We start from the raw sequence: 26,183 nt of genomic DNA, 5'->3' as shown, positions 1-26,183 counted from the left end.
GTCGTTACACATCAGAGGGCAGAGCCAGGTGGGAGACCCCGCCTCTTTAAGGAGGTAGTCAGGGGGAGGATTGGATGGGAGAAGAGAGGAGGGTGGGGACTCCAGGCCCCCAAGCTTAGAGAGGAGGAGAACCGATGCCTTGGGGGGTGGAGCCATTCGCCGAGGCAGCGGCCCTTCCCGGAAGAAAGAAAGGAAGGACACATGGGCTGCGGGGTGGCCATGGCTTGGGATGGTGATTGGAGTCAGTACCTACAGCCCTAGGGACCCCAGAACCGCAGCATCCAGTGTCCAGAGCAGCCCGGCCAGGTAAGCGTGGCCAGGGGTCTCGGGGTGTGGTAGAGGAAGACCCTAGGCTCATTTGAACCCTCCTTTCCCTGGTGGCCCCTCGGCCTGGTGGCCGCAGCAGTCTGGGGCCAGCGTCCACAGCCTCAGGCTCACAAAGGACCCACCAGCCCGCTCCATCTCATGCTGTGTGACTTAGGATCAGACAGAAACGGATCAGACATGTGCATAGACTGTCCACACTGGAGGAGTCTTTAGAGGAGGAGTTATTAATGTATGTCCTGAACCCCTTGGGCAATGTGTTGAAGCCAAAGAAGCCTTTCTCAGAATAATGTTTTTAAGTATATAAAATAAAATGCCCAGAATTGCAAAGAAAACTAAGAAATAAAGATGTAAATTGTTTTCTATCCAAGTTCATGGATCCCCTGAAATCTGGCCATGGTCCCTTTTATGAAACCCACGTTAAGAAATCTTAGCTTGCCTTAAAGCCCGTGGAACTTGAAGGGACCCCACAGGCCTCATTTGACAGATGAGGACAGTGACATCCAGGGAGGTAAATAAAGAGGCTTATTCAAGGTCATGCAGGTCATAAGCTTAAAGGGAGAATTTGAACCCAGTCCTCGACTCCAGAGTCAGTTCTTTTAGCTCATACCAGAATAACTTTTCACTGTGTAGCTCTCTTAAATTTTAGAAAATACTTTGCTCTCTACCCCATGAGAGAGGGTAAATCAGCCTCATTTTACAGATAGGAAAAAGATGCAGAGACTCAGCAATTTGCCCAGACTGACAGAAAGTATCAGAGACAGAACTAGAACGTAGATTCCATTTTTCAACATTACCGAAGCGTCTCCAGGTTAACATGAAAGGATAGAGAGACAAAGCTGGGCCCTGGGAAATCGAACCAGGATTCTTTTTTTAAAAATTAATTTATTTATCTTTGGTTTTCAACATTCATTTTCACAAGGTTTGGAGTTTTCATTTCTCTCTACCTGCCTCCCCAAGAGGGCGTGCAGTCTGACATAGGCTCTACATATACATTCATATTAAGCATATTTCCACATTGGTCAGGTTGTAAAGAAGAATTAGAACTAATGGGAGGAACCACAAGAAAAAGAGAGAGCAAGCCGTGTGCTTCGATCTGCATTCAGACTCTAGTTCTTTCTCTGGATGTGGACACATTTTCCATCATGGGCCTTTTGGAGCTGTCTTAGGTCCTGGCATCGCTGAGAAGAGCTAAGTCTATCAAAGTCAGTCGTCGCACCATGTGGCTGGAACTGTGTACAGTGTTCTCCTGTGAACCAGGATTTTTTCTACAGCACCCTGATGCCTTCCTAGGAAAGCCCATGAGCTCTTTATTATCAGACTTCCCCCTCTTCTGTGCCCTCCCCAGCCTGCTCTAGTACAGGAGAAGACTCAGTCCCTTTGCTCGGGGAGGCAAGTATATTGAAAAGCTAAATAATAATTAAAGACTTGAGATGTTAGAGAAGAATCAGCTAAACCCTTACAAACACAACAAATGCAAAGGACTGGCTGTAGATGTGAAGGGCTGGCTATAGTGTTCAAAGGAAGGAGGGATCCCGATGGTGGGGAAGACTTTCTGGGAGAGGAGGGCTAAGCTGGACCTTGAAAGATGGGCAGGGTTTGGAGAAGAAGGCAGACTGTCTTGGTTTTCCAGCCCTTACTACAGGGGTCCATTCATCTAGCACATGTTTATGGAGCATCAGTTGCAAGAAAGGTGTGGTGTGCTATAGGCCGTGGAAGGAAGATATGTCTGGCTGTGTGGGAGTCTGGATCAGAGACACCTGAAGTGGTGCAGGTGAAATGTAATGAGACCTGGACCAAGGTGGTTGGGAGTAAGAGTGGAGATGGGGTTGGGAATGGGGGGGAGGATGTTCCAGAGGAAGTTCTTGGGATGGAGGTGGCTGTCTCTTTCTTCCCCAGCCCCAAGTCAACAGAGAATCACAGGCTCCAAGAGTTCCTTACATGTGGCCGCTGCTCCAGATGCAGACATGTGGCTTTGGCACATGAAGCCATGGGGCCTCGGACTGAGAGGACTGAAATGGAAGGGAGGATTCCACTCCCCTCTTGTTTTGCTGCCATTGAGGCTAGTCCGTGGCTACAGGACCCCATCAATGACAGCGACAGCATTGGTCAACCACTGGACACAGCTGTTTGAGGACAGAGGAGTACCCGAAGCCCAGGAATCCAGCGAGTATATCGTGGCTCATGTGCTTGGAGCCAAAACAGTTAAGTTTGCTTCTAAACAGAAGGCAGTGAACCAGATAATCCCCCAACCCCACCAGGGACAGAGTGGGAGGGAGAAAGGTAAACATTGGGAGCTGTCTCCTGAGCAGAATTTGTCTCTCTACTCAACAAGTATGTACTCCTGCCAGGAGAATATAAGCTCCTTGAAAGCAGGGGCTGCTATTTCTGTCAGTCAGTCAACAAGCATCTATTAGATTGCCTTTGCTGTTCTAGACATGGGGGAATAGCTCCTCAAGGGCAAAGATCTCATTTTTGTCTTTGAATCACCCAGTATAGGACCTGCCTAACACATAGTAAGTACTTAACAAATACTTGTTGACTAAAGCTTTTCTACTGACTAGTAGCATCACCTTAGGTAAATCTTTTCTCTCTCCCAGGGCCTCAGTTTCCCCTGCTGTAAAATTAAAATGAAAAGGTTGGCCTGGATGATTTTTGAGATCCATTTAGCCCCAGTTATCTGTGGGCCTATTCTGTGTTTGGCATCCTGCTAACCACCATGAAATGTAAGAAGATTGTAGAGCATGTCCTTGTCCACAAAGAGTTCATAGATTAGTTTGAAGTTTAGGGGAATATCATATCACAGTTAATCCAGGGTCTGACCTAAGTGTGAACTCATATTGTGCAAAATATCTGCACAAGGCTCACTCTCCCAAGGGCTTTACTCATTAGAAAAAACTACTGATATTTACTGGGAGGGTTACAGAATGTTAGAGCAGAAAGAGCCTTTGAGATCATAGGATCATAGATTTCAAGCTGGAAGAATCTTAGAGGATGACTGATATGTCTGACGAGAACTCAGGGTCGATGGTAAGTCAGCTTTATGACCCAAACACCTCTGGTGTCATCCTGCTAGATTGCATTTTGTAGATGTGGATTAAATTGAGTTTTGTAGATGGGGAAAGGCAGCTTGGGGTGCGTTGGATAGAGTGCCAGCACTAAAGTCAGGCAGCCTTATGTTCCTGAGTACAAATCCAGCCTCATGAGCTGTCACTTACCCCTGTTTGCTTCATTTCCTCATCTGTAAAATGTGCTGGAGAACAAATCATTCCGTATCTTTGCCAGGAAAACCCCAAAATGGGTCACAAAGAGTTGGACATGCCTGAAACACACTGAACAGCAGCAAGATGGGAAAACTGAGGCATTCTGAGGTTAAGTGACTTTCCCAGGACCATACAACCAGTGTCTGAGGCAACATTTAAAGTCAGATCCTCCTGACTCTTAAGTCCAGCCCCTATCCACCTTGCTATACGGCCTTTTAATCCCCATCCCTACCCCCATCTCCAGTTCTATCAAGGCCCAGAGAAAGAGAATTGTTCAGTCTTCCAAAGGTAGCAAGTAGCAGACCTTAGTTTAGAACCCAAAGTCCTCTACTTCCAAATCTAGTGTTCTTCCTAATGCAATTCATGGCAGTATATGAATTCCCGTCCAGGGTCAACCCCACTGTCCTCCAGCCCAGAATTCTGGCTCTGCTAGGATTGGTTTTTTGAATCATGGGCCCCTTGGGTAGTTAAGTGAAGCCAATGGACCCCTTCTCAGAATCATGTTTTCAAGTGTATAAAATAAAATACATAAGATTGCAAAGGACCAATTATACTGAAATGTAATTATCAAAGGTTTGGGTTTTTTTTTTAAGACAAGTCAGCAGACCCCAAAGAACTCTTGGTTAGAGGAAGTATGATCAATTTTCTCAAGGATTCAGGAGTAAGACCCAAACTCTCTCATCTCCCTACTGATTAGCTGCTGTCAATTGGCCAGGAATTTAATTTAACAAACTTTTTTTACTTTTCCTGAACTTATTTATACTTCCAACCTTTATTGTTTAGCATTATAGCCCCTCTGAGTTGCTAGAGACTTGAATGGTCATCTAGTCTAAAGCTTATCCAAAGCAGGAATTCCATCTCTAACATCAGCCATCCTCTGCCTAATAGAAAAATCTTCCCTATCCTCCACTGACATCTGTTTGCTTGTGAGTGCTACCCACTCCTCTAGGTCTGTTCTGTAGGGTTACATGGAATAAATTTGTTCCTGTATTCAGTTAAATTCAAGCAACATTATTAGGTTAGCACAGTGGACAGAGCACTAGGCTTGGGTCAGGAAGTTGTTATTGAGTCGTTTCAGTTATGTCTGACTCCTCTTGGCCTCATTTGGGGTTTTCTTGGCAAACATACTATAGAGTGGTTTGCCATTTTCTTCTATAGCTCTTTTTTTTCCAGGAAGATGCCTTTATTTTAAAAATCTATGTCTTAAAAAAACAAACAAAGCAAACTAACCAATACGCCAATGGATCTTCTCTTCTTTCTGTGTCCAGGAATGCATCTGTCATCATTCTCTATTCAAGATTTGCATATCCTTCCTTTCCATATTTTTATCCTGGCCTTTAATTCTGTACTTCCAACTGCTTTCTTGACATCTCCACATGAATATTCCACAAGTATCACAAATGTAACTGGTCAAAATAGAAATACATATCTTTATAAAAAAATTATCTTTAAATTTATTTTTAGTTTTCAAAATTCACTTTTATAAGATTTTGAGTTCTGAATTTCCACCCTCCCTAAGACAGCGTGCAGTCTGATATAGGCTATACATATGATCATATTAAAGCATATTTCCACATTAGTCATGTTGTGAAAGAAGAATCAGAACAAAAGGGAAAAACCATGAGAAAGAAAATACAAAAAACAAAAAAAAAGGAGAAAATAGTCTGCTTCCATCTGCGTTCGGACTCTATGGTTCTTTCTCTGGATGTGGACACCATAATGAGTCTTTTGGAATTGTCATTGCATTGTTCAGAAGAGCTAAAGTCTAACAAAGTCAGGCATCGCACAATGCTGCCGTTCCTGTGTACAGTGTTCTCCTGGTTCTTCTACAGCTCATTTTTACAGGTGAGGAAACAGAGGCAAACAGTCACACAGCTAGTAGGTGTCTGAAGCCAGACCTGAGTTCAAATCCAGCCTTAGACATTTACAAGCTGTGTATCCCTAGGCAAGTCACTTAATTTCTCTCTACCTTAGTTTCCATAATTGTAAAATGAGGATAATAAATGCACCTACCTCTCAGGGTTGTTGTGAGGCCCTCGTGAGATAATGTCTGTAAAGCATTTAGTGCAGTGTCGTACACATAGTAGGTACCATATTCATGTTTATTTCCCTCCTTCATTGGGTACATTTTGCACTTAGAGCACTGTTAGTCTATGGAGGAGCTGCTAAATTTAGATTAGGGACATTATTTGCATCCCCTATTAGGTACACACTGTATTTAGAGCACTGTGTTAGGCAGTAGAGGAGGTGCTAAGTTTAGATAAAGGACAGTCCCTGCCCTAATGGCTGTCACGGTCTTGTAGGAGGATGAGACACCAACACAGATAACTTCAGTACAGAGTAAGACAGGGTACTATGTGATGTGTTTATAGGGGAGGGGGAGGAGGAGTTACGAACAGAGAGATCTGGAATAGCTTTCTGGTTGAGGAGGTAACTGAGCTGGGCTTTAACAGAAGGGTAAACATTGAACAGGCAGAGAGCAGAAGGAACAATAACTCAGGTGAAGGGAACAGCATGGGTAAAGGTGAAGAGGAAGGAAAATCCAGGGTATATAAGAGGAAATAGAGAACAGTCCGGTTGGGCTGGAGCTATGACATAAGGATATGTAGTACAGAGGGATTTACCAGTCTTCAGATATCAGAAGGCTCTGATCAGGGCCAGCCCAAGTCTCTTCAGCTCCTTTGTTAAACCCCACATCCCTCAGTATAGTTCATTTGGAGGCAAAGGCTTTTTTAATGCGGTCTTTGTACCCTCAGTGTTCTGTGCTGGGTAGGCACCTCATCATTGGATTCTCCCACATCTGGGAGATGATGTCCATAGATTTACAACCCACTACATAAAATTATCCTTGCTTTCTCTGGTTCTCCTTTGAAACTTTATGATAATACTCCAGATTTTCATCTCTGGGATTGGTGGGAGAAGCCCTGCATTCTCTTCCTTAGGATGATGCATGGATCTTTAACTCACTCCTCAGCCTATCTGTCTAGATTAGAAGATTTTTCTTTGTAGTGTATCCTCCTGGGGCCTCCCCCTGCCCTCTCTCTGTCTCTTTCTCTCTCTGTCTCTGTCTCTCTCTCTGTCTCCATCTCTCTCCCATTAGCTTTCATTGCCCTTCTCAACTTTCCTCAGCTCTGCTTTCTGTCTCTCTGTTGTCTCTTCTTCTCTGTCTCTGCAGTCTCTTTCGCTGTACCTTTGCTGTCTCTGTTTCTCTCTGTGTGTCTCTGCTGTCTGTCTCTGCCTCTCTGTCTCTGTGTGTCTCTGCTATGTTTCTGTCTCTCTGTGTCTCTGTCTCTGCATCTCTGCAGTCTCTGTTTTCTGTCTCTCTGTGTCCCTGCTATCTCTGTCTCTGCTGATTCTCTGTCTCCATCTCTCCCCCATTAAGGACTTTCATTGTCCTTCTCTCAACCTTCCCCAGCTCTGCTGTCTTTCCAAGCCATACATTGCTTTCTGTCAAAAACCCCTCTGCTGAAGGGGTTTAAACCACTTGATTTAAAACAGTTCCCTCAGTTCATTAACAACTAATGACCCTGGTGGTTTGGAAGAAGATAGAAATTAAGCACCTGTTCTGCCTAGTACGCTTTGCCTGTCCACTGGGGATACTGAGAGAAGCCCCATCCACCACTCTGTGTCAGCCCCCTCTGAGGCGGTTACAGGTAGAGGGGCTTGGATGCGCTCTGCCCTGCCAGAGCTTGTGCCTTTTGGGCCCTGTCCCCTCCAACTTTCCCCCCAGCTCCTTCCTGCCCCGTGGCTTCTCATACTGCCTAGATAAGCAGAGAGCCACTAACTATAATGCTTCTGATAAAATGGAGGGCCACTGGACTTTGCTATTGGCCTGGCTGACTCACAGGCACTGGCACTATGACCTGTCATTGCCCTCTAAGGACCACTGGGCCTTGTCACCTGCTCAGTAACTGACTCCTCATTTGTATGTGATCCCTCCTCAGTTTCTTCAGCTGAAGCATTAGCTCCATCCCCTTATCTTCATTCTGTGTGTGTATTTCCGTTTCAAGTACGTTTCTTGTAAATAATTTATTGTTGGGTTCTGCTTTCTAATCCAGTCTGCCGTCCACTTCTGTTTCGTAGGTGAATTCATCCCACTGACATTCACCTTTGTGACTACTGTGTATTTCCCTTCGTCCTATTGTCTTCTATTCATCCTTCTCTCTTTTTATACCCTTCTCTAAAGTCTGTTTTGCTTCTGACCACTGCCTCCCTTAATCCACCCTCACTTCTATCATCCCCCCTCTATCATCCCCCTCATCCCCTTCCCCTTGCTCCCCCAATTACAGCATGAGTAAGGACGGTCTCACTTTTCCAACTGTTTTCTCAGCTCTTAGCATGGTGATTGGCACATAGTGGACATTAAATAAGCACTTTTTCATTCATTATTGGGGAAATAAGACAGATATACAGATTATTCTATTTTCATAGGATCCTGGAGGGACCTCACACCCCCCACTCCATTTTACAGAGAAGAAAGTGGGAAGTTCTGAGACTTAGGGAGCTAGATGATACAGCTGATAAGAGTGGGGACCTGGCTTCAATAAGCCTTGAGGTTGAATCCTGCCTAAGACATTTACTTACTGTATAATCTTGGCAGTTTTCTCTTTCTGCCTCAATTTCCTCAACTTCAAAATGGGAAGAAGAATATAGACATAATATGGGGATAATAATAACTTCAACCTCCCCAGGTGGCTGTGAGGATAGAATGAGATAATATTTGTAATAAGGCACTTTGCAAACCTTAAAGTGCTACATAAGTATGAGCCATTATTATTATTATTCAAGGTTACTAAGGTAGTAAGTGGCAGAGGCGAGATCTGAACCCAGGTCTTCTGAATCCACAGCTCTTTGTACAGATAACTAATCTGCGTTATAATAGGGCATACATTGTGCAGTAAAGGGGTTTTTGACCATTTGTATGTGTTTTCCAAAGTCTTTTGGTGGTCTGGTAAGCCTATGGACCCCTTCCTAGAATATGGTTCATAATACATTCATAATTGAAAGAAATGCTATAAATCACTTAAGAGGTCAATGAAAATAAAGATGTAGTTATTTTCCCATCTAAGTTCACAGCCCTCCTGAAATCTACCCACAAACCCCAGGTTAAGGGCCCCTGGTTTAATAGAATGCTTGGTATAAAAGACTTGGAGTCAGGAGAAATCTGTCTTTGGATCATAGACTCATAGAGCTGGCCTTGGAAGGGACCTCAGATGAGAAGCTGTCAAGTGCCTGGTAGCTAGCAGGCATTCAATCAATAGTTCTTTCCTTCATAGAGGAAGGGTGGTTTTAGAGTTGAGTATTAAGGAATGGGTAGGGATTCTCTAGACAAAGGGACACATTCCAGGAATAGGGAACTGAAGTGGGAGAGTTCCTGGTGTGTTTGGCTAGAGCTACATACGTTCAGCACAATGATGTGAGTCAAGGCTAGAGAGCAGAGTGGTACACTGATAAGAGCATCTAACTTTGAGTTGGAGGACACAAGTTCAAATCCTGTCTCGGCTAGCTTCTCAGGACCGCAGAAGGGGGTGGAGTAGAGGACTGGAGGACTTTTCCAGCTGTGAGCTAACGGTGGTACCAGGTTGTAGAAAGCATTAAATGTCAGAGTGAGGTATTATTATACTTAGTAGACCATAAGCAATCACTGGAGATGTTTTTAAATTAAGTTTTTATTGTAAACTTTAACCATTGACCAAAAAAGGAAGTAAATATAAAATAAAGAAAAATTATACATAACCCTGGAGGGTGAATCAATCAGACTATTAATTGATTGGGTATGAGAGGGAAAGAAAAGCATGCCAAAGTTTCAACCCCATGGGACTGGATTGAGGGCTGGCCACAGATTATTTGGCACAAAAAGGCATCGTAGGGCCTGAGACACCAAAGGATTACAGAGTCTTGGAGTTGGATGATAAATGTATGCTTTTTTCCTTGTCATTGAAAAAAATGACCAAGGACAGATCCCTAGGATTTTCCATTAAGGGTCTCCTATCAAGGTGAAGTTGATTTGATGTTAATTGACCCCTACTGGACTTTAATGGCTTCCCTTTATGACTGGCCATTCAACCATTTCCAGATCCACCTAATCACGCTGACATCCAGCCCACATCTCTCCATGCTGTTGCCAAGCACAGCTTGAGAGACTTTGTCAGATGCTGGGCTGAAATCTGGGTTAGTGGGCTCTATGGCACTCCCCATATCTACCAGTTTAGTAACCTTGTCAGAAAGGGAAATGAGGTTAGTCTGGCATGACCTCCTTGTTCTTGATGGAGCTGTGCTGACTCTCCTAAGCTCCCCCTTTAAGGAGCAGAGCCTGGGAGATGCATCGGGTCTGTGGTAGGTGACCTTGGATGGGCAACAGAGCCTACTTGGATTCTTCATCTGTGGAGGGTGGCTACTGATCTTTACCTCTTCATCCCTCCCTTGAAGGGATTTGATCTCTCAAAAAGAAGGCCAGCATGATCCAACTAGTGCCAGGCTTGATCACAGCCCAGCCACTCTTGGGCAAACTTCTTACCCTCTGCCTTCATATGTCCGTCTCCCTAGGTACTAATTACAGTGACCAGAGGCATACGTGGTGGGTCTGTAGCAGAGGTACTGAGCCTTTTTTTGATGTCAGCAAGCATTTATTAAGTATTTACTATCTACCAGGGGCTATGCTAAACACTGGGAAAGCAAATATACCCAATGTCCCAGTCCACTTGGGCAGGCTGGTGAAGCCTGTGAACCCCTTCTCAGATTGATGTCTTCAAAAGCACGAAATACACAGGATTTCAAAGGTACCCCATTATATTGAGCTATTTATCAATTTTTTAAAATTCGTGGACCCCAAGCAGGTTCCAGACTTTCTTTTGGGGTGGAATGTTGGGCTAATTGGTTAAATTTGGAACCTGTCCAGGAAAAGTTTAGGTAAATTCATGTATAACTTTTATAAGAACTTAAAAAAAAAGAAAGAAACTTTATTTATTTTCAGCATTCATTTAAAGAAAATTTGAGTTCTGCTCTCCTTCCTACCTCTCCCTCACCCATTGAGAAAGCAATATGGTATCAATTATACATGTGAAATGCAGAACATATTTCCATATTTCTAACAGCTTACTAAAGGAAGTTATTCCTGCCCTTCCCTCTCGATTTCCCAGTTTTGCTTGTCAGAATTCCCTCTCTTTTCAGCCCCAGACCAGTGACCGCCTCCTCCAGGAAGCTTTCCCTCCTTCACCTTGATCCTCTCCTACCCCCAAAGCACTTCCTTGGGAACTTCTTACACCAGTAGCCACAGTCTGCCTTATAGCGTAGTCATTTGTGTGTATGTCTTAGACTGTAAGCCCCTTGAGGCCAGGGACTGTGCCTTAGGCTTCTTTGTAATCTCATGGCACCCGCCCTGGGCCCTACACATGGGAAAAGTAAGAGGCTTATTGTCTGCGTAACCTCTGACAGGCCCCTTCCGCCTCTCTGGGGCTCATAGAATTTAGAACCAGAAAGATTCCGTAAGATCATCTAGTTGAAACCTTTCGTTTTCCAGAAGAAGATGCCCCAGAAGGTGAGGGCATTGCACTTAGGTAGTCAGTGACACATCCAGGATTTCAAAATCACAGTTTTTGACCCCAGATATCCAATGTTCTTTTCCCTGCCCAGTGAAGCAGCTTCTCGAAACTTATTTTGTGTGGATCATGTCCCAGCCCCCATGTTTGGAATACTAGGGCTAGACCACGCAGAGATGGATGGCCATGTATAACCTGGCCTTGGGTCCATCCCTTAGGAAGGTTTAGATGTCTGTGTGGAGTGAGGAGAGAAGGGATGTTAACAGTAGAGGAATCTAGTCCTCCTGCTCAGATTGCTGAAGAAAAGCATCTGGACTCTTTACTGGGGTAGCTGGAGGCTGGGAGCCATGAGAATTGGGAGGTACTCAGCCCTACTCTGTGGGCCTCCATTCCCCTGTTTTGTTTTTCCCTTCTTTTGTCCCACTGGCAAGTCCCATGCTCAGGTACTGGTCTCCCCTCTGCCCAGAGATTAGATCTTGGATCTTGGAAGACTGAAAAGCTTGGGTTTGACTTAGGATTATAGAATGGGAGCTAAAAGGGACCTGAGAGGCTACCTAGCCCAGCTCCCTCATTTTACAGATGAAGAAAGTAAGGCCCAGAAGGAGAAAAGACTTTCTAAGAGGATCACACAGAGCTGAAATCTGGACCAGAGCCCTTGGGGGTGGGGGGTGGGGGGATGGGCATGCACGTGGCCAGGGGCACAGAGCTCTCACCTTGGCTCAGAGTTGTTTGGTGATTAGTTTCAGAGCCTGCTGGCCAGCCAGAGGTCCACCTCCATCACTGACCTTCAGCAGAAGCGGATTGGAGAGCTGTGTGCTCGAAGGCTTCAGAGGTGGGATAGGGCCAGGGCCAGGCCCATCGCCTGCCTCTCTCCTTCCTGATCCTTACCACTCTCTCTCTCTCTCTCACTGTCTCCAGTCCTTTTCCCCTTTCCTCCTATAGCCTATTTTTTCCATTTTTCCTGCTCTCCTCTTAGCCTGGTTAAGAGGGCCAGGAGAGTTGATAGAATAAGGTCCCAGGGGTGTCCCTGTCTTACTGGGGAGACATGACCCAACTTTGAGAGAGCCCTTAGTTTGAATTGGAAACTGTTTTGAGTGAGAGGGAGGGAGAGGCAAACCTGCCTTTGACCTCCACCAGAACATTGTTTCCCTGGCACTGCTCAGAGCTGGTAGCTGCATGGGTGTGCCTATGTTTTCTGCTGGGTCACTGACTTGTGGGGGTCCATAGTTTGGGGTGTGGTGGGCCGGGCCAGGCCTTTAGAGTGCTTTTCTTTTACAGGATGCCTGTGCAGTATGTCATTGGTGAATGGGATTTCCAGGGCCTCACCCTCAAGATGGCACCTCCAGTCTTCATCCCACGGCCTGAAACTGAGGTAGGAAAGTAATCTGTGGCCATGAGGCCAACTCTTCTTGGTGAGGGGAGGGCTGTTGTGCATGACCATTATTGTTTGCGTTGGAAAGTATACTTCTTCTTCATTCACTCATTCTGTGAATGTGTTCATCATCTGCTGTGTGCAAAGCCATGAGCTGGGTTAGGTGTTGAAGGGAATGGATGCAAGGATGAGTGAGGTGTGGTTCCTGCTCTCAGGCTGCCCACAGCCTAGGAGGAGAGACAAGCTGCCTATGTCAGTGATAACCCCTAGCAGTCTGTGCCGAGAGATAACGTTACAGCTTTTGTTTATAGGGAAGGAAATAAGCCTTTGTTAAGCTCCTTCTATTTGCTGTGCACTGTGCTGAACACTATATAGATAGGACACTCATAAGATGTACTAAGTACATTCTAACATCAACCTTGTGAGATGAGGGGTGCAAGGGTTATCCAGTAAACTGAGGCTCAGAGGTCAAGCGACTTTCCCTACAGTCAGGCAGCTGGGCTACCAGACCTTCTGACTTCCAGATCCTGTGTTCTCTCCATTAGACCACACTGTCTTGCAGGTAGATAGTAAGGGATTCAGGAATTTAGGGGCAGGGGGATTCACTGAAGACTGGGCTGTCAGCAAAGCCTTCTTTTCTCAAGAGTAAAGCCCCCGAGTTCCTTTTGGTGGTTGTTCGGTCATTTTCAGCTGTGTCTGACTCTCCATAACCCCATTTGAGGTTGTCTTGGAAAAGATACTTGAATGGTTCAGCCTTTTCCTTCTCCAGCTCATTTTACAGATGAGGAAACTGAGGCAAACAGGGTTAAGTTACTTGCCCAAGGTCACCGAGCTAGTACATGTCTTTGACTCATCTTCCTGACTCCAAGCCCAGCACTCTGTGCACTATGATGCCACCTAGCTGCTCCAAGTTCCTTTAACTAATCCTTATAGGACCCAGATTGTAGTACAGGCATCTGTGTCCTTTATTTCCCTGTTAATTCCTGCGTAGGCTTTTGTCTTACACTTGAGGCAATGAGGTGGTGCCATAGTGCATAGAACCCTGGACCTGGCTCCAGCAAGACCTGAGTTCAAATCCAGCTTCAGATACTTACTAGCTGTGTGACCCTGGGCAAGTAACTTAACCTCTGCCTGCCTCGGTTTCCTCAACTGTAAAATGGGGATAATAATAGCGCCTACCTGGAAGGGTGGTTGTGAGGACTGAAAGCACTTAGCCGACGTGCGTATTCCTTTCTCCTTTTCGTACTTCCTTATATGCTCAATGACTTAGAGTCCTTCACACAGTAAGTCCTCAGTAAATATTTGTTGAAGTTGCCTGAAAGCACAATGATGATCAAATCACAATGCATTAAATTCAGTTCAACAAACGTTTACCACCTTCCTGCTGTGTACAAGGAACACAACGAAAAAAGGAAGAGATCTTGACCTCCAGAAGCCTGTAATTAGCTGGAGGCATGGGGAGGGGTTCAGTGATTCCACAGGTAAGTAAACAAAATTGCATAGAAAATAATTTCGAGAGCAGTGAACATTAACCACTGGGAGGTTCAGAGTCAACATGAACCACTGTGGGTTTCATAGTTAACATTAACCACTGCTGTGTTCAGAGGTAACCCTGACTGCTGGGAGGTTCAGGAAAGGTCTCCTATAGGAGTGCCTAGAAACGGTTGAACTGGGCCTTCAGGGAGCTAGGAATTCCAAGAGACAAGGCAGACATGCTCCACTTCCTATACAAAGACATGGAAGGTAGACATGGAATGTCCTGAGTGGTAACTAGTAGGCCAGTTTGACTGGAACAGAGAGTACACGAAAGGGAGATGATAGGAAATAAGACTAGGCTGGGCCTAGATGGTGGAGAGCTTTACAAACCAGGAGGAGAAGTTAAGTATTTTATCCTACAGATAATAAGGAGCCACTGAAGATTCTGAAGAAGGAGAAGTGATGTGGTCAGATCTGTGTTATAGGAATATTAGTGCTAGGCAGCTGTGTGGAAAAGGATGGGAGGGGGGAGAAACTGGAAGAAGGGAGATCAATTAGGAGACTGAAAGGTGATGAGAGTGGATCTGGGTTGTCCAGGAGTGATGGTAGACCTGGATCCTAGAAGTGATGGCGCTTGAGTTGGGCTTTTAACATGAGTAGGAATCCAGTAAGTAAACAGGAATGTCTAGGGGCAGGGTGTGTTCAAGGTGTGGAGAGTTATCCTTTTGGGTGGGATAGATTATGGGGAAGAAAGCCGTGACTGTTGAGGTGGGAATGGTGCCATGTTGTGTAGAGCCTTGAATACAAGCAGAAGAGATTGCATCTTCCTCGGAGGTAGCCGTGGAAGGGTTTTGTTCAAAGGAATGATATGGCTGATATGTGTATAAGGAAGAAAATTCTGGCCAAAGGAAAAAATGGAAGGATGGGGGAAAAAACAGTGGGTGAACAGGCAAGGTGGAGGCAAAGTGATAGCTGTTGTAATAATCCAAACAGGGGTTTTTAGGCCCTATATATTTTTTTAGCATTTTATTTTTCACCAGTTGCATGCAAAAACAATTTTTAACATTTGTGTTTTAAAACTTTTGAATGCCAGATTCTCTCCCTTCCTCCCTCCCTACCCCCCTGATTAATAGACAAGCAATGTCTATGTAGGCTGTACCTATGGAGTCCTGCAAAACATTTCTGGATTAGTCATGTAGTGAAAGAAAACATAGACCAAAAAAAACACCTCAAGAAAAAGAAACTTTGAAAAAGTCTGCTTCAGTCTGTGTTCAGACACCATCCGCTCTTTCCCTGGGGATGCATAGCATTTTTTATCATAAATCCTTCAGAGTTGTCTTGGAATAGCAAAGTCCTTCACAACTGATCATCTTAAAATATTACTATTACTTCGTACAAAATACATTTCATTTTGCATCAGCTCACATAAGCCTTTCCAGGTTTTTCTGAGAGCATCCTGCCCACCATTTCTTATAGCACAATAGGATTCCATTACAATCATATACCACAATTTGTTCAGCCATTCCTCAATGGATGGGCATCCCCTCAATTTCTAGTTGTTTGTCACCAGAAAAGAGCTGCTATAAATATTTTTGTACACATAGGTCCTTTTCCTTTTTGTTTTTTATCTCTTGGGATACAGATCTAGTAGTGGCACTTCTAGGTCAAAAGGTTTTCTGCCTTTGGGCAGAGTTTCAAATTGCCCTACAGAATGGTTGAATCATTTCACAACTCCACCAACAGTGCATTAATATCTGATTTTCCCCCACATCCTCTCCAACATTTGTCTTTATCCTTTTCTGTCCTATTAGCTAATCTAATAGGTATGAGATAGTACCTCAGAATTGTTTTGATTTGCATTTCTCCAATCAATAGTAAGTCAGAGCATTTTTTCATATGACTATAGATAGCTTTGATTACTTCATTTGAAAACTCATAACTTATTAATAAGTTCATAAGTTCATAACTTATTATTTATCATTTGGGGAATGGCTCTCATTTTTATAAATTTGACTCAGTTCTCTATATATTTGAGAAATGAGGCCTTTATTAGAGAAACTTGCTTCAAATATTTTTCACAGTTACTGTTACTAACTGTATATTTTTAGGGCCTCTGTTGGAGTATTACTAGAAGTAGAGCGGTGTGGTGAAGTAGAATGAGTACTTGCTTCATAGTTGACGAGAGCCAAATTCAAATCCTCACTTAGCTGTGTACTACCTATATAACCTTCATCAAACCATTCACCTCTGGACTTCTGTTTCCTAATCTATAAAACGAGGAGTATGGATTAGGTGACCTTTCAGGTTTTAATCCATAATCCTACAATATGCTTCTGATTATAGGCTTATGGATTGAGAACCAAGTACCTCAGGGTCTATCTTACTCATTTTATGGTTGGAGAAATCTAGGCCTAAGAAAGTTAAGTGACTTGCCCAAGGTCATATGGGTCATAAATATAAAAGGCAGGATGTGAGCCCAGATGCTTGAGAAAAGAGGCCACACCGGCGACGTGTCAGGGTGGAAATGATGACTGTACACGAGCAGAGAAGGGGCATGAAGAGGATGCTAAGGTTTTGAATATCTGGACCACCGTCCTAAAACTCTGTGATGTGAGGCTACTTTCTCAATGTCTGCAGTGGAGAATGGAGTGACCTTACCCGACCTGAGCAAGTGCCTAGGAAATGTGAGTTGATAATGACAGTGAGCTACCAGCAGAGGGCACTCCGGCCCCATCCATCCTGCTGCCAAATCCTCTGTGAGGGACGAATATTTCTACTTCTAGGAATTAGTTTTTTTGGTTTACTTATTAAACCCTTAATAAAAGAGGGGAGGAACTGAGAACAGTAGAAGAGGCCTGGATTATGAAAGAGGAAGAAAGTCACCCCTCCAGGACTGTGATGGGGTGGGAAATCTCTCCCCTCCTAGACACAGACATAAGCTATTAAAGTACTTCTCTAGGGAACCTCATGACCATCCTGGGGACAACATTAGCAACCTTAGCTCCCATCTCGCTAGCAATTCAGTTTCTGAAGTGCATTCCCATAACCGTTCTAGAAAGATAGGACAGATTCCCCATTTTACAGATGAGGAAACCAAGGATCTGAGACTTGCCCAAAGACCAAGATAGCACCAGAGCTAGAATTAAAACTCCTATTCTCAGGTTCTACTTTCCCACGGTGCCCCCTTTGTGCCTATGGATAGATGATACATAGCCGCCCCCTTTCCACAGAGGCCATCCCCAGTCGCAGATTGACCAACTGGTGTGAGGCAACCCTGATTATCCTGACCTGACCAGGAAGCTTGACGCATGGAAGTGGCCCCAGTCCCCCATGGCTGGGGAAGGAGTGTTGAAACAACCTCTGGGGAAGGGAACATGAGGTCATGGAAAGAGTACTGGGCTTTGGGTCCCAGGTTGGCGGTGTGCTTCTTGTGTGGCCTTGGGCAGGCCATCTGACTTCTATGAGGTTATTTCCTCACCTGTAAAGTGAGGGCATTGGTCCCTGTTTTATGAGTCATGCCGCCTTCCTGTACTCCCCTCTTCCTCATCTCTGCTGGGGGATTTTGGTATAAATTATCCTTCTGCTTCATTTTGTGACTCTGGGGAGGCTTCTTTATGGCCCTGGCTCTAGTCTCCCTCAGGGTTAGGCAAACCCAGGAAATCACTGACAACACACATCACAACATGGCAGAATGAGTTCTGTTTTGGCCATGATGTTGGAATCTTGGCCCTTCTGCTCTTATGGTCTCTGGGAGACCATAAACAGATCATTTTCCCCCCTGGGCCTCAGTTTCCTATCTATGATCTTCTGAACTCTGTAGTCTAGAGGGGAAGGATCTTGCTCCTCGGAGATCTCTTGGTATCCCAGCCTTTCTTCTTGACTGACCTGCAGCAGAAAAGGCCAAGCAGGGCAGAGCTGGGCTGGGGCCAGGCAGGGCAGTCCCCAGAGCATTAGCCTAGGAATGTGTGTTTCTGGAAAAAGCCTCGCACGCAAACATTCCCTGGGAGATCTGGGTGAGGTACGGAGAAATACAGAATAACCAAACTCAGATCTTTCCCATCCTTTCCTAGTCCTTATCTCTGCTTTGTCCTCCTCAAAGATTATAGACAATTAGCTGGAGGAGCCTTTGAAGGTCATTTAGTCTAGCCTTACTTATTTCACAAATGGAGAAACTAAGGCAAACAGGAAAAAGACTTCCCCAAGTTCACACAGGCAGTAACTAGCAGAAAGACCCAACCCCAGGAGTTCTGAGGGTTCAGATCATAGTGTCATAGATTTATAGCTTGGAAGAGAGCTGAGAGAAGATTGATTCTTTTTATAGATGCGGAAACTGAGGCACAGAGACGTTAAAGGACATATCCAAAGTCACACAGCTAGATCTTCCCTATCCCAGTCCAGTGCCCCATCTACAATATTATGTTGTCTGGAGCTCCTGGCTTGGTTCGCTGATCCTATATTACATTAGCCTTCCTTCTTACTCAAAGATGGAGAAAAGGCTGAATTTCATACTTCATTTGGGGTCTTTTAGTGCAGATCTCCAACTCTCTTACATATATTTGGGAAAAACCTAAATCCAAATGGGGTTGGGGAGTAGGAGAATTCTCCTTCTTAATTCCCTATCCCTTCCTTAGCTCTGGTTGCTATAGAAACTTGAAATGTGCGAGGAAGAGTTACCCACCAGGGCATAGCTGGTTCTCTACACTTAAAATGGCTCAGATGGTTCATTATTTTCCCCCCATTATAGAGATGAGGAAGTTGAGACCCAAAATAGGACACATTAGGTTTGGAACAGAGCCAGGACCAGTCCATCTTAACATATCTTTCCTCTTATTTTATCCTCAAAAGAGCCCTGGGAAGGAGGCAGGGCAAGCATTATTTTTCCTTATTTGGCAGATTAGGAAACTGAGGCCCAGAGAAGGAGAGGCCACTGGTCCAAGGCTCCTTCCTTAGTTGTCTAGAGGCACTGTGATGAGACAACAAGCTGGTAGTAGAGCAGAGAGTATAAGTCAGTAACTCCTGGGATCATTTGGGGTCATCAGGGATGGGTCATGAGGACACTTTTCTTCTTCCATGGTGAGCAGAGTGAGATGCCTTCCTACAAACCACAAGAGACTTTTTCTGTCTGACTCGCTCCTTGCCCCCTCCACCATCATTACTGCGCTCTGAGGAACTGAATTCCTCTGGATCATGTGGGACCTGATCCTAGCCCCAGAGAAGGCTGGTTGAAAGAACACTGGATTTGGGGTGATAGATCTTGGGTTCAAAGCCCAGCTCTGCTCCTGACTGCTAGAGTCAAACTGTAACCCAGTACCTTCCCCCCTACAGACCTCAGTTTCCTCCTTTCTAAAATGAGGGAGGGAGATGAGATGACTGCTAATTCCCCTTTCCATCGTCAAAGGAGCAGCCTCAAGGTGAGCTGAATGAGTTCTCCTTTGCACTGGCGGTTTCTTGCCCGTGGGGCCCAGCCACTCAGCTACTGTACACTAGCCATTTCCCGAATATGTCTGGGCTGGCCGGGCAGAGCCATGCGTTCGTGCAGCCAGTGGGTGGAGATGCAGGTTGGGGTGGGGGTTGGGGGTAGGGGCATGAAAGGCTGTGGTTTGGATGCTGGAAGGCAGTGTACTAGCTTTCACTTACAGCCACGGTTCTGAGAAATGGAGAGATACCAGGGCCCATGAGAAGCCATGTGGTGCTGGGGGTGGGGAAGAGAGACCAAAGCAGTAGCATCTCAGCAGAGGGATGATGGGAGGGGCAGAGGCCGCCCGGAGATACCAGATACCTAGAATCAGAGAGGACGTGGGCTGTGGTGGGAAACGGGAGGGTGGAATGTTTGCATATGTATAATTTTTACCCTGGGGGTGGTGGGGGGCAGGGAGAAAGAGCACGCATGATCAACTTGGACTATGAAAAAAAGATAGGGGTGTGTGTGTGTGTGTGTGTGTGTGTGTGTGTGTGTGTGTGTGTTTTGTGTTCCAGCTGGAGAGCCTATCTAGCTGGACAGGCTAAAGGGAGTGATGAGGGAGGAAGAAAATGGTCAAGGATGGCCCTACACCACATTGTTTCTCTACTCAGCTGTTTTCCACTGGGGTCCTCTGGGTGACTCTCCCTGGAGACACAATTGATCTACCATTTAGAGTCTAGATGGGGTCAGAGTTCATAGGATTTAGAATTGGAAAGGACCTCACAGATTATCTGGTTTGACCCCCTTTGTTGTACAGAGAAAGGAGACTGATGCCCACAGAGAAGATAGGACTTGTCCAGGATTACACAGACAGGTAGTTACAGAGCTGGGATTAGAACCTGGACCTTCTGACCACTAGTCCAGGATTCTTTCCACTCTATCACAGGGAGCCTTGTCTCTGCTATATCCCTGAAAGGCAAATCCTTCCATTCTTTGGGCCCCAGTTTCCCCACATGTAAAGTGAGATGCTTAGGAGAGATCTCCAAGGCCACTCCGAGCTCTAATAATACTGATATAATAATACTGGTGGCACAGTGGGCAGCTAGGTAGTACAATGGATAGAGTGCCAGGCCTAGAGTCAGGAAGACTCCTCTTCCTGAGTTCAGATCTCGCCTTAGACGCTTATTAGGTATATGACTCTGGGCAAGTCACTGAACCTTGCTTGCCTGTTTCCTCTTCTGTAAAATGAGCTGGAGAATGAAATGGCAAACCACTCTAGTATCTTTGCCAAGAAAACCCCAAATGGGGTCACAAAGAGTCGGAAACCACTGAGCAAAAAAATAATGCCATCGTAACTCCTGTTAATATTGGGCTTTATTCATTCGACAAGCATTTGCAGAAATAGGCACTGGGTATTCAGTCAAAAACTAACTAGGGCCTGGCCTCCTGGAGCTCCCTTTCTGCTGGGGCAGTAAGGTTATAGACCTTCCCTAGAGTCTTCTCCATTACAGCATGTCCTGGTCAGTTTGGTCTTGGCACCCCCAAAGCCTTGCACATTATTCGACCCTCGATACCTTGTCCCCAGATACCACCAGAGGGTAATGTTTGGCCATGGGTGCTCTCACCTGACGTTTGGAAGGGGCTGGGATTCTCCTCTGTTCAAGCAATCCTTCTGATCAAGGAGTCACAGTCCTTGTGCAGTACTAATGAAGGAGAACCCACCATTTGGGCTTTTTTTACCCGGTAACTTCATAGATGTTCTCTCACACCTCTGGGTGAGGCAGGGGGTTCGAAGCTCAGAGGTGGGAGGAACCTCATAGGATATCTGGTCTAACTGTACCTGAGCTCAATCCCCCTGACTCCACTCCAGGACAGTGGTCATCCAGTATCTGCTTGAATAGCCCTAGGGATGGGGAGCTCACTGCTTCTCCTGGCCACTGATGCTAATCCTTAGAGGCAGTGATAACTGCTAGGAAGTGGGAACTTTGTTCTCAGCTTCTACCAGCTTCCCTACAACATGCACCCATCGTCCTTGCTCTGAACTCAGGGGCCAAACAGAATGACTTGTCTCCATCTTTTACACAATATCTCTTTCAGATACCTGGCATCTCTTGCCTCCTTGAAAGGGCTACAGAGGGTTTTTCCATCAGGTCAGGGAGAGGTTTGGACACAAATGGGTCAATTTTTTTGCCCTTACTAAAATTCCTTTCTTTTCCTTTCTATTCCAGTGTTGAGGGTACAAGGGGAGTGACTTCACAGTAGCATGACCAAAGCCTTGCTGTAGTAGATTTAGAGCTGAAAGGGACCTCGGAAGCCATCACATGCAAGCCCTTGATTTTATAGGTTATCTCTTTAGAGCTGCAAGGTAACTTAAAGACCATCTCAGAAGCAGCTGAGCCCGGAGTCAGGAAGGCCTGAGTTCAAATCCAACCTCAGACAAATCACTTAACCTCTACCTACCTCAGTTTCCTCATCTGTAAAATGAGGATAAAAATAGCACCTGCCCCCTGGTGTTGATTGAGGATCAATACATTTTACAACAATACAATACAAATACAATTATATTTATAAAAAGTGCACAGCACAGCACTTGCCACATAGCAGATACCATACAAGTGTTTATCTCCTCCCCTCCTCTGCATCAAATCCAACCCCCTCATTTTATAGGGAGGAAACTTCAGCGCCAGGAAACTAAATGACTTGCCCAGGGTCAGGGGCAGGATTTGAATTCAGGTCTTTTAGACTCTAACTCTGGCGTCCTGTCTATTAAATCACGCTTGCTTCTCAGAGTGGAGACTCTACACCGTGTCCCCTTACTTCCCGGTTCAGTGATCTGATAAAATATGATCTCTGTCTAAGGCCTCAGTTTCCTTATTTGCTACTGACTTTTTAAAAAAAAGTCTTAAATTTGTATTTCAATTGTGTTTTTTAAAAATCGCATTGATTTCAGGTCTTTTGCTTTCTGTCACCTCTGATTCCCAAGACGTCCTTTCTCTGCCCACTTCCCTGCCTACTTCCCCACCTTGATAGACCCATCACTTGTAACAAGAATAAAAAAGGGGGAAAAGCAGGGTAGCAAAACAAAGTGACAGCCAAGCACCACAGTATGGGGGGTCAGTCACCAAGCCCTGCAGAGGAAAGCAGGAGGTACCTCCCGTTATCTCTTTTTTAGGTCAGTTGTTGATTTTTCCGTATGACCTTGGGCAGGTCTTGGCCTCTCAGGACCTCCATTTCGTCATCAGTAAGATCAGTGACTGCTAGTTGGGGCCACAGTGCATAGAGGAGGGGACCTGGAGTCAGGAAGACTCATCTTGAGTTCAATTTAGGTCTCATATACTTACTAGCTGTGTTACCTTGGTCAAGTCACTTAATCCTGTTTGCCTCAGTTTCCTCATCTGGAAAACAAGAAGGAAATGGCAAACCACTACAGTATGTTTGCAAAAAAAAAAAACCAAAAAACAAACCCAAATGGGGTCACAGAGAGTTAGACACCATTGAAATGAGTCAACAACCACAAAGATCAAGGGGCTGACCTCAGAATTCTCTTCCACTTCAAATGGTCTGTGAGTGTATTCAAGGAGGGAGGAACGACTTCTACCCAGAGAGATCTGGGAAGGTGTTATCGCTTCAGCTGGGTTTTGAAGGACAGGAAGAATTCCAATAAGGAACAACTTGGAGGGAGATGTGTGTTCCAGACGTGGGGGGTTGGGGGAGCCTTTGTAAATACATATAAATGGGGAACATCAACAGAAGATCAGACAACCAGGTGAAACTGGAGCACAAGGTATCTGAAGAGGAATGCTGCGAGCAAGCGGAGGAGTTTGCATTTTGCCATAGTCAGTGGGGAGCTGCTAGATTTCTGGGCGGCCAGGGAGTGCCATGAGCAGGCCTGTAAGTTAGGAAGATTACTCTGACAGACTGTGCTGAATGAATGAATTTCAGGGATTGTGTTCTTCACAATATCCCAGGTAACAGATGAAGAAGGTGTTGATGGTGGGATCCAAGAGGAGGGACATGGCAGAGAGATTTCAGAGGCTTTGGGCATCTCTCCTTAATTACGGTGTTTCAAGGGATTGAAACTCAGAGAGGATAAGTCACTTGTTTGAGCAGCTGTGATGAAATGTTTACAAGGGGAAAACAAGTTTGTGGGTTCTGCGGGGATCTGAGAGCCATGCTTTGGGCATTCTGGACCACTGCCATGTTTAGGATTTATATTCTTGGTTTCAGAGGCACCATGCCCCCTAGCCCTTCGCCCCAGGGCCCTGGTGTCTGAAGGGAATCTTCCCCTGCTCTTTATATGAAAGATGGCCACCCGTCTGTCACCCTGGCCACAGTCAATTAGGAAGTCCAGTGGCTGGACTTGGAAACCAGGCACCCTGAGACTCTCAGGAGTCCACTGGCCTGTATCTCCCTGGGCCTCCCTTCTCCATCCCAGAGACTGGCGGGCTCAGCCCAGAGTTCTCAGAGAGAGAGTTGAGGACAAAGGGGAAGGGGAGATGATGGCTCCCCTCCAAAACAGCCTCACTCTCCCCTCTCCAAGGTCACACACTTATGTTTTCCCCATCGTAGCTGGTTGCCATGGAAACGCGATGTGGCTGACAGATGGAGAAGAGGCAGCTGCCCCAGAAGAGCAAATATCCTGTTTTTGCCTATGGTGCCCCTGTGCTGCACCCCTGACAAAGAGATAAAGGCTGGGCCTGGGGGGGCATCCCCCCACATCCCCCCACCCCTGTTTCTAAAGTGAAAGTTGGTGAAAGTTTCCCACAAAGTGTGGGTTGCCTTTAGACCCTCCAGCAGGGGGAAAGTACAGCCGCCCAGCTTTTGGCAGCTGCTTGTACTCAGCCTGCACCCCCCACCCTGGGACCGAGACTGACACTTCCCCACTACATCCTGGAGCTCCTAACCACATGTGTACTGATATGACAGATGTGTGGCCCTTTGCACCCAGCTCCTCCAGAGGCATGCACATTTCCCTGTCTGCCAGTCAGGAGGAGAATCAACACATATCAGTGACTGAGTTCACTCTAATTCCTAATGGTAATATAATATAATTAATAATAATAATGTCTCCATTTCTCCATCCCCTTAAGGCTTGCAAAGTGCTCTCCTCACTGGCAGGCTTGAGACAGAGGTAACAGCCCAAGTATGATTATACCCATTCTACAGATGATAAAGCAGTAAAGAAGCAGCAAAATAGTGTAGTAGAGAGGGTGGTGGATATGGGGTCAGGGGACCTGAGGCAAGTCACTTGACCTCTGGGTTTCTTCCCCTGTACAATAAGGGAGTTTGGACTCAGGGATCTCCGAGGACCTTTAGAATTCTAGGCTGATGGTCCTGTAAAGGGATTTTCCCCTAAGTCATCTAGCTAGAAAGTGTGGGAGATGGTGTTTGAGTTTCAGTACAGTGTTCTGTCTCACACCCCCACCACGCTAAACAGTGTGAGAGAATACAATGAACTCATACATAGGCAGACCCTACCCTTGCAGAGCTAAATGACAAATACTTTCCCCCGTCTTGATGCCTTCACTTACCCCTTTCTCCTCTGCTTGGCTTCGAGGCAGGATAGTGCAGTGGAAAGAACACAGTATTTAGAAGGCCAAGGTGCAGGCGCCACCTGTCACTGCTGATGTGACTGTTGGCAAGTGACTTCATTCCTCTTGGCCTCAGCACCTCACTTATAAAATGAAGGGATCTGGGACCAGGACTTTAAGGTCCCTTCTAGGTCTAAATCCATCACCCTGCAAGTGCTCGATTTGTCCTCAACAGATGTGTGTTTGAATGCCAGTCTTACTACCCAATCTCTGTGTAACCTTGGACACAACATCTCAGCACCTTGGTTTTCTCCTCTGAATGTGAGGAGGTGGCACTAGCCACTGTCCAAGTTCTATGCCGTATTTAGAGCCATGTATAATCCTTCTCCCCTTCTTTACTCATACCTGATAACCTCAATGACACCTTCTCTTTTCTCCCCAAGTCCCCTACCCTGATGCCCAGGACTAATCTCTTCCTCTTTCAAAGCCTCTATAGCATTTTCTTAGGCTCCTATCATAATCTGGTGAGTCTTAGGGGCATTTTGGGACCACTGCCATGTTTAGGGTTCATATTCTTGGGTTCAGAGGAACCATGTCCCAGCCTTTCACCCCAGGGCCCTGATGTCTAAGGGGAATCTTCCCCTGCCCATTATGTGGAAGGCAGCTACCTGTCTGTTACCCTGGCCACAGCCACTTAGGAAGTCCAGTGTCTGGATATGGAAACCAGGCATCCTGAGATTCCCAGGAGTCCACTGGCCTGTGTCTCCCTGGACCTCTTTTCCCCATCCCAGAGACTGTGTATACATCCCTGTCCTATCTCTCACTAGCTGTGAGCTCAGCAAAGGCTGAGTCTCTTTCCCTTGGATTATTGGTCATCCTTACTCCTGACAAGTTAAATGGAAGCTTGGATGAAAATGAATTGAATCGGTCTGAGTCCCCGGGCATCCTTGTCACATCTCAGAGCCCATCAAGTCTTGACTGGCTACCTCCTTTGAGCCGAGGTTCCCTCCATGAACAAGGTGAAAACTAGCAGAGGTGATTGACTACCCTAAAGGAAGACCAGATTTGCTTATGGGCCATCAGTTGGTGTGGCATGTGCCCTTGGCATCAGGAGCTTGCCTTTGGTGACATTGCAGGAGACAAACTAAAGGAAAAAAGATGGACCTCCAATAGAACAAGTGTTTCCTTAGGATACCAAAGTTTGTCCAAAGTGAGCATAGACTTGTGGTTTAAAGGTGCCAATGGTGACCAAGCTGAAGGGCTCCACCCCCTGAGCCA

At 45.7% G+C, this 26,183-nt stretch overlaps 1 protein-coding gene across 1 annotated transcript in view; it reads left to right on the top strand.

Moving 5' to 3' along the window:
* Nucleotides 1-148: 148 nt before the first annotated feature.
* The window catches only part of HEMK1 (HemK methyltransferase 1, mitochondrial release factors N(5)-glutamine), a 42,983-nt gene continuing 16,948 nt past the window's right edge, over nucleotides 149-26,183 (top strand). Inside the window, 4 exon segments of the mRNA XM_072650507.1 lie at nucleotides 149-306; nucleotides 2,224-2,528; nucleotides 11,866-11,957; nucleotides 12,404-12,497. Coding sequence (XP_072506608.1) covers nucleotides 2,292-2,528; nucleotides 11,866-11,957; nucleotides 12,404-12,497 — 423 coding nt within the window. The 5' untranslated portion in view covers nucleotides 149-306; nucleotides 2,224-2,291.

This window comes from Notamacropus eugenii, chromosome 1 (assembly GCF_028372415.1).
Source record: "Notamacropus eugenii isolate mMacEug1 chromosome 1, mMacEug1.pri_v2, whole genome shotgun sequence".
NCBI lineage: Eukaryota > Metazoa > Chordata > Mammalia > Diprotodontia > Macropodidae > Notamacropus > Notamacropus eugenii.
The sequence above is the reverse complement of the archived record's forward strand: the minus strand, read 5'-3'. Positions and strand labels throughout refer to the sequence as shown.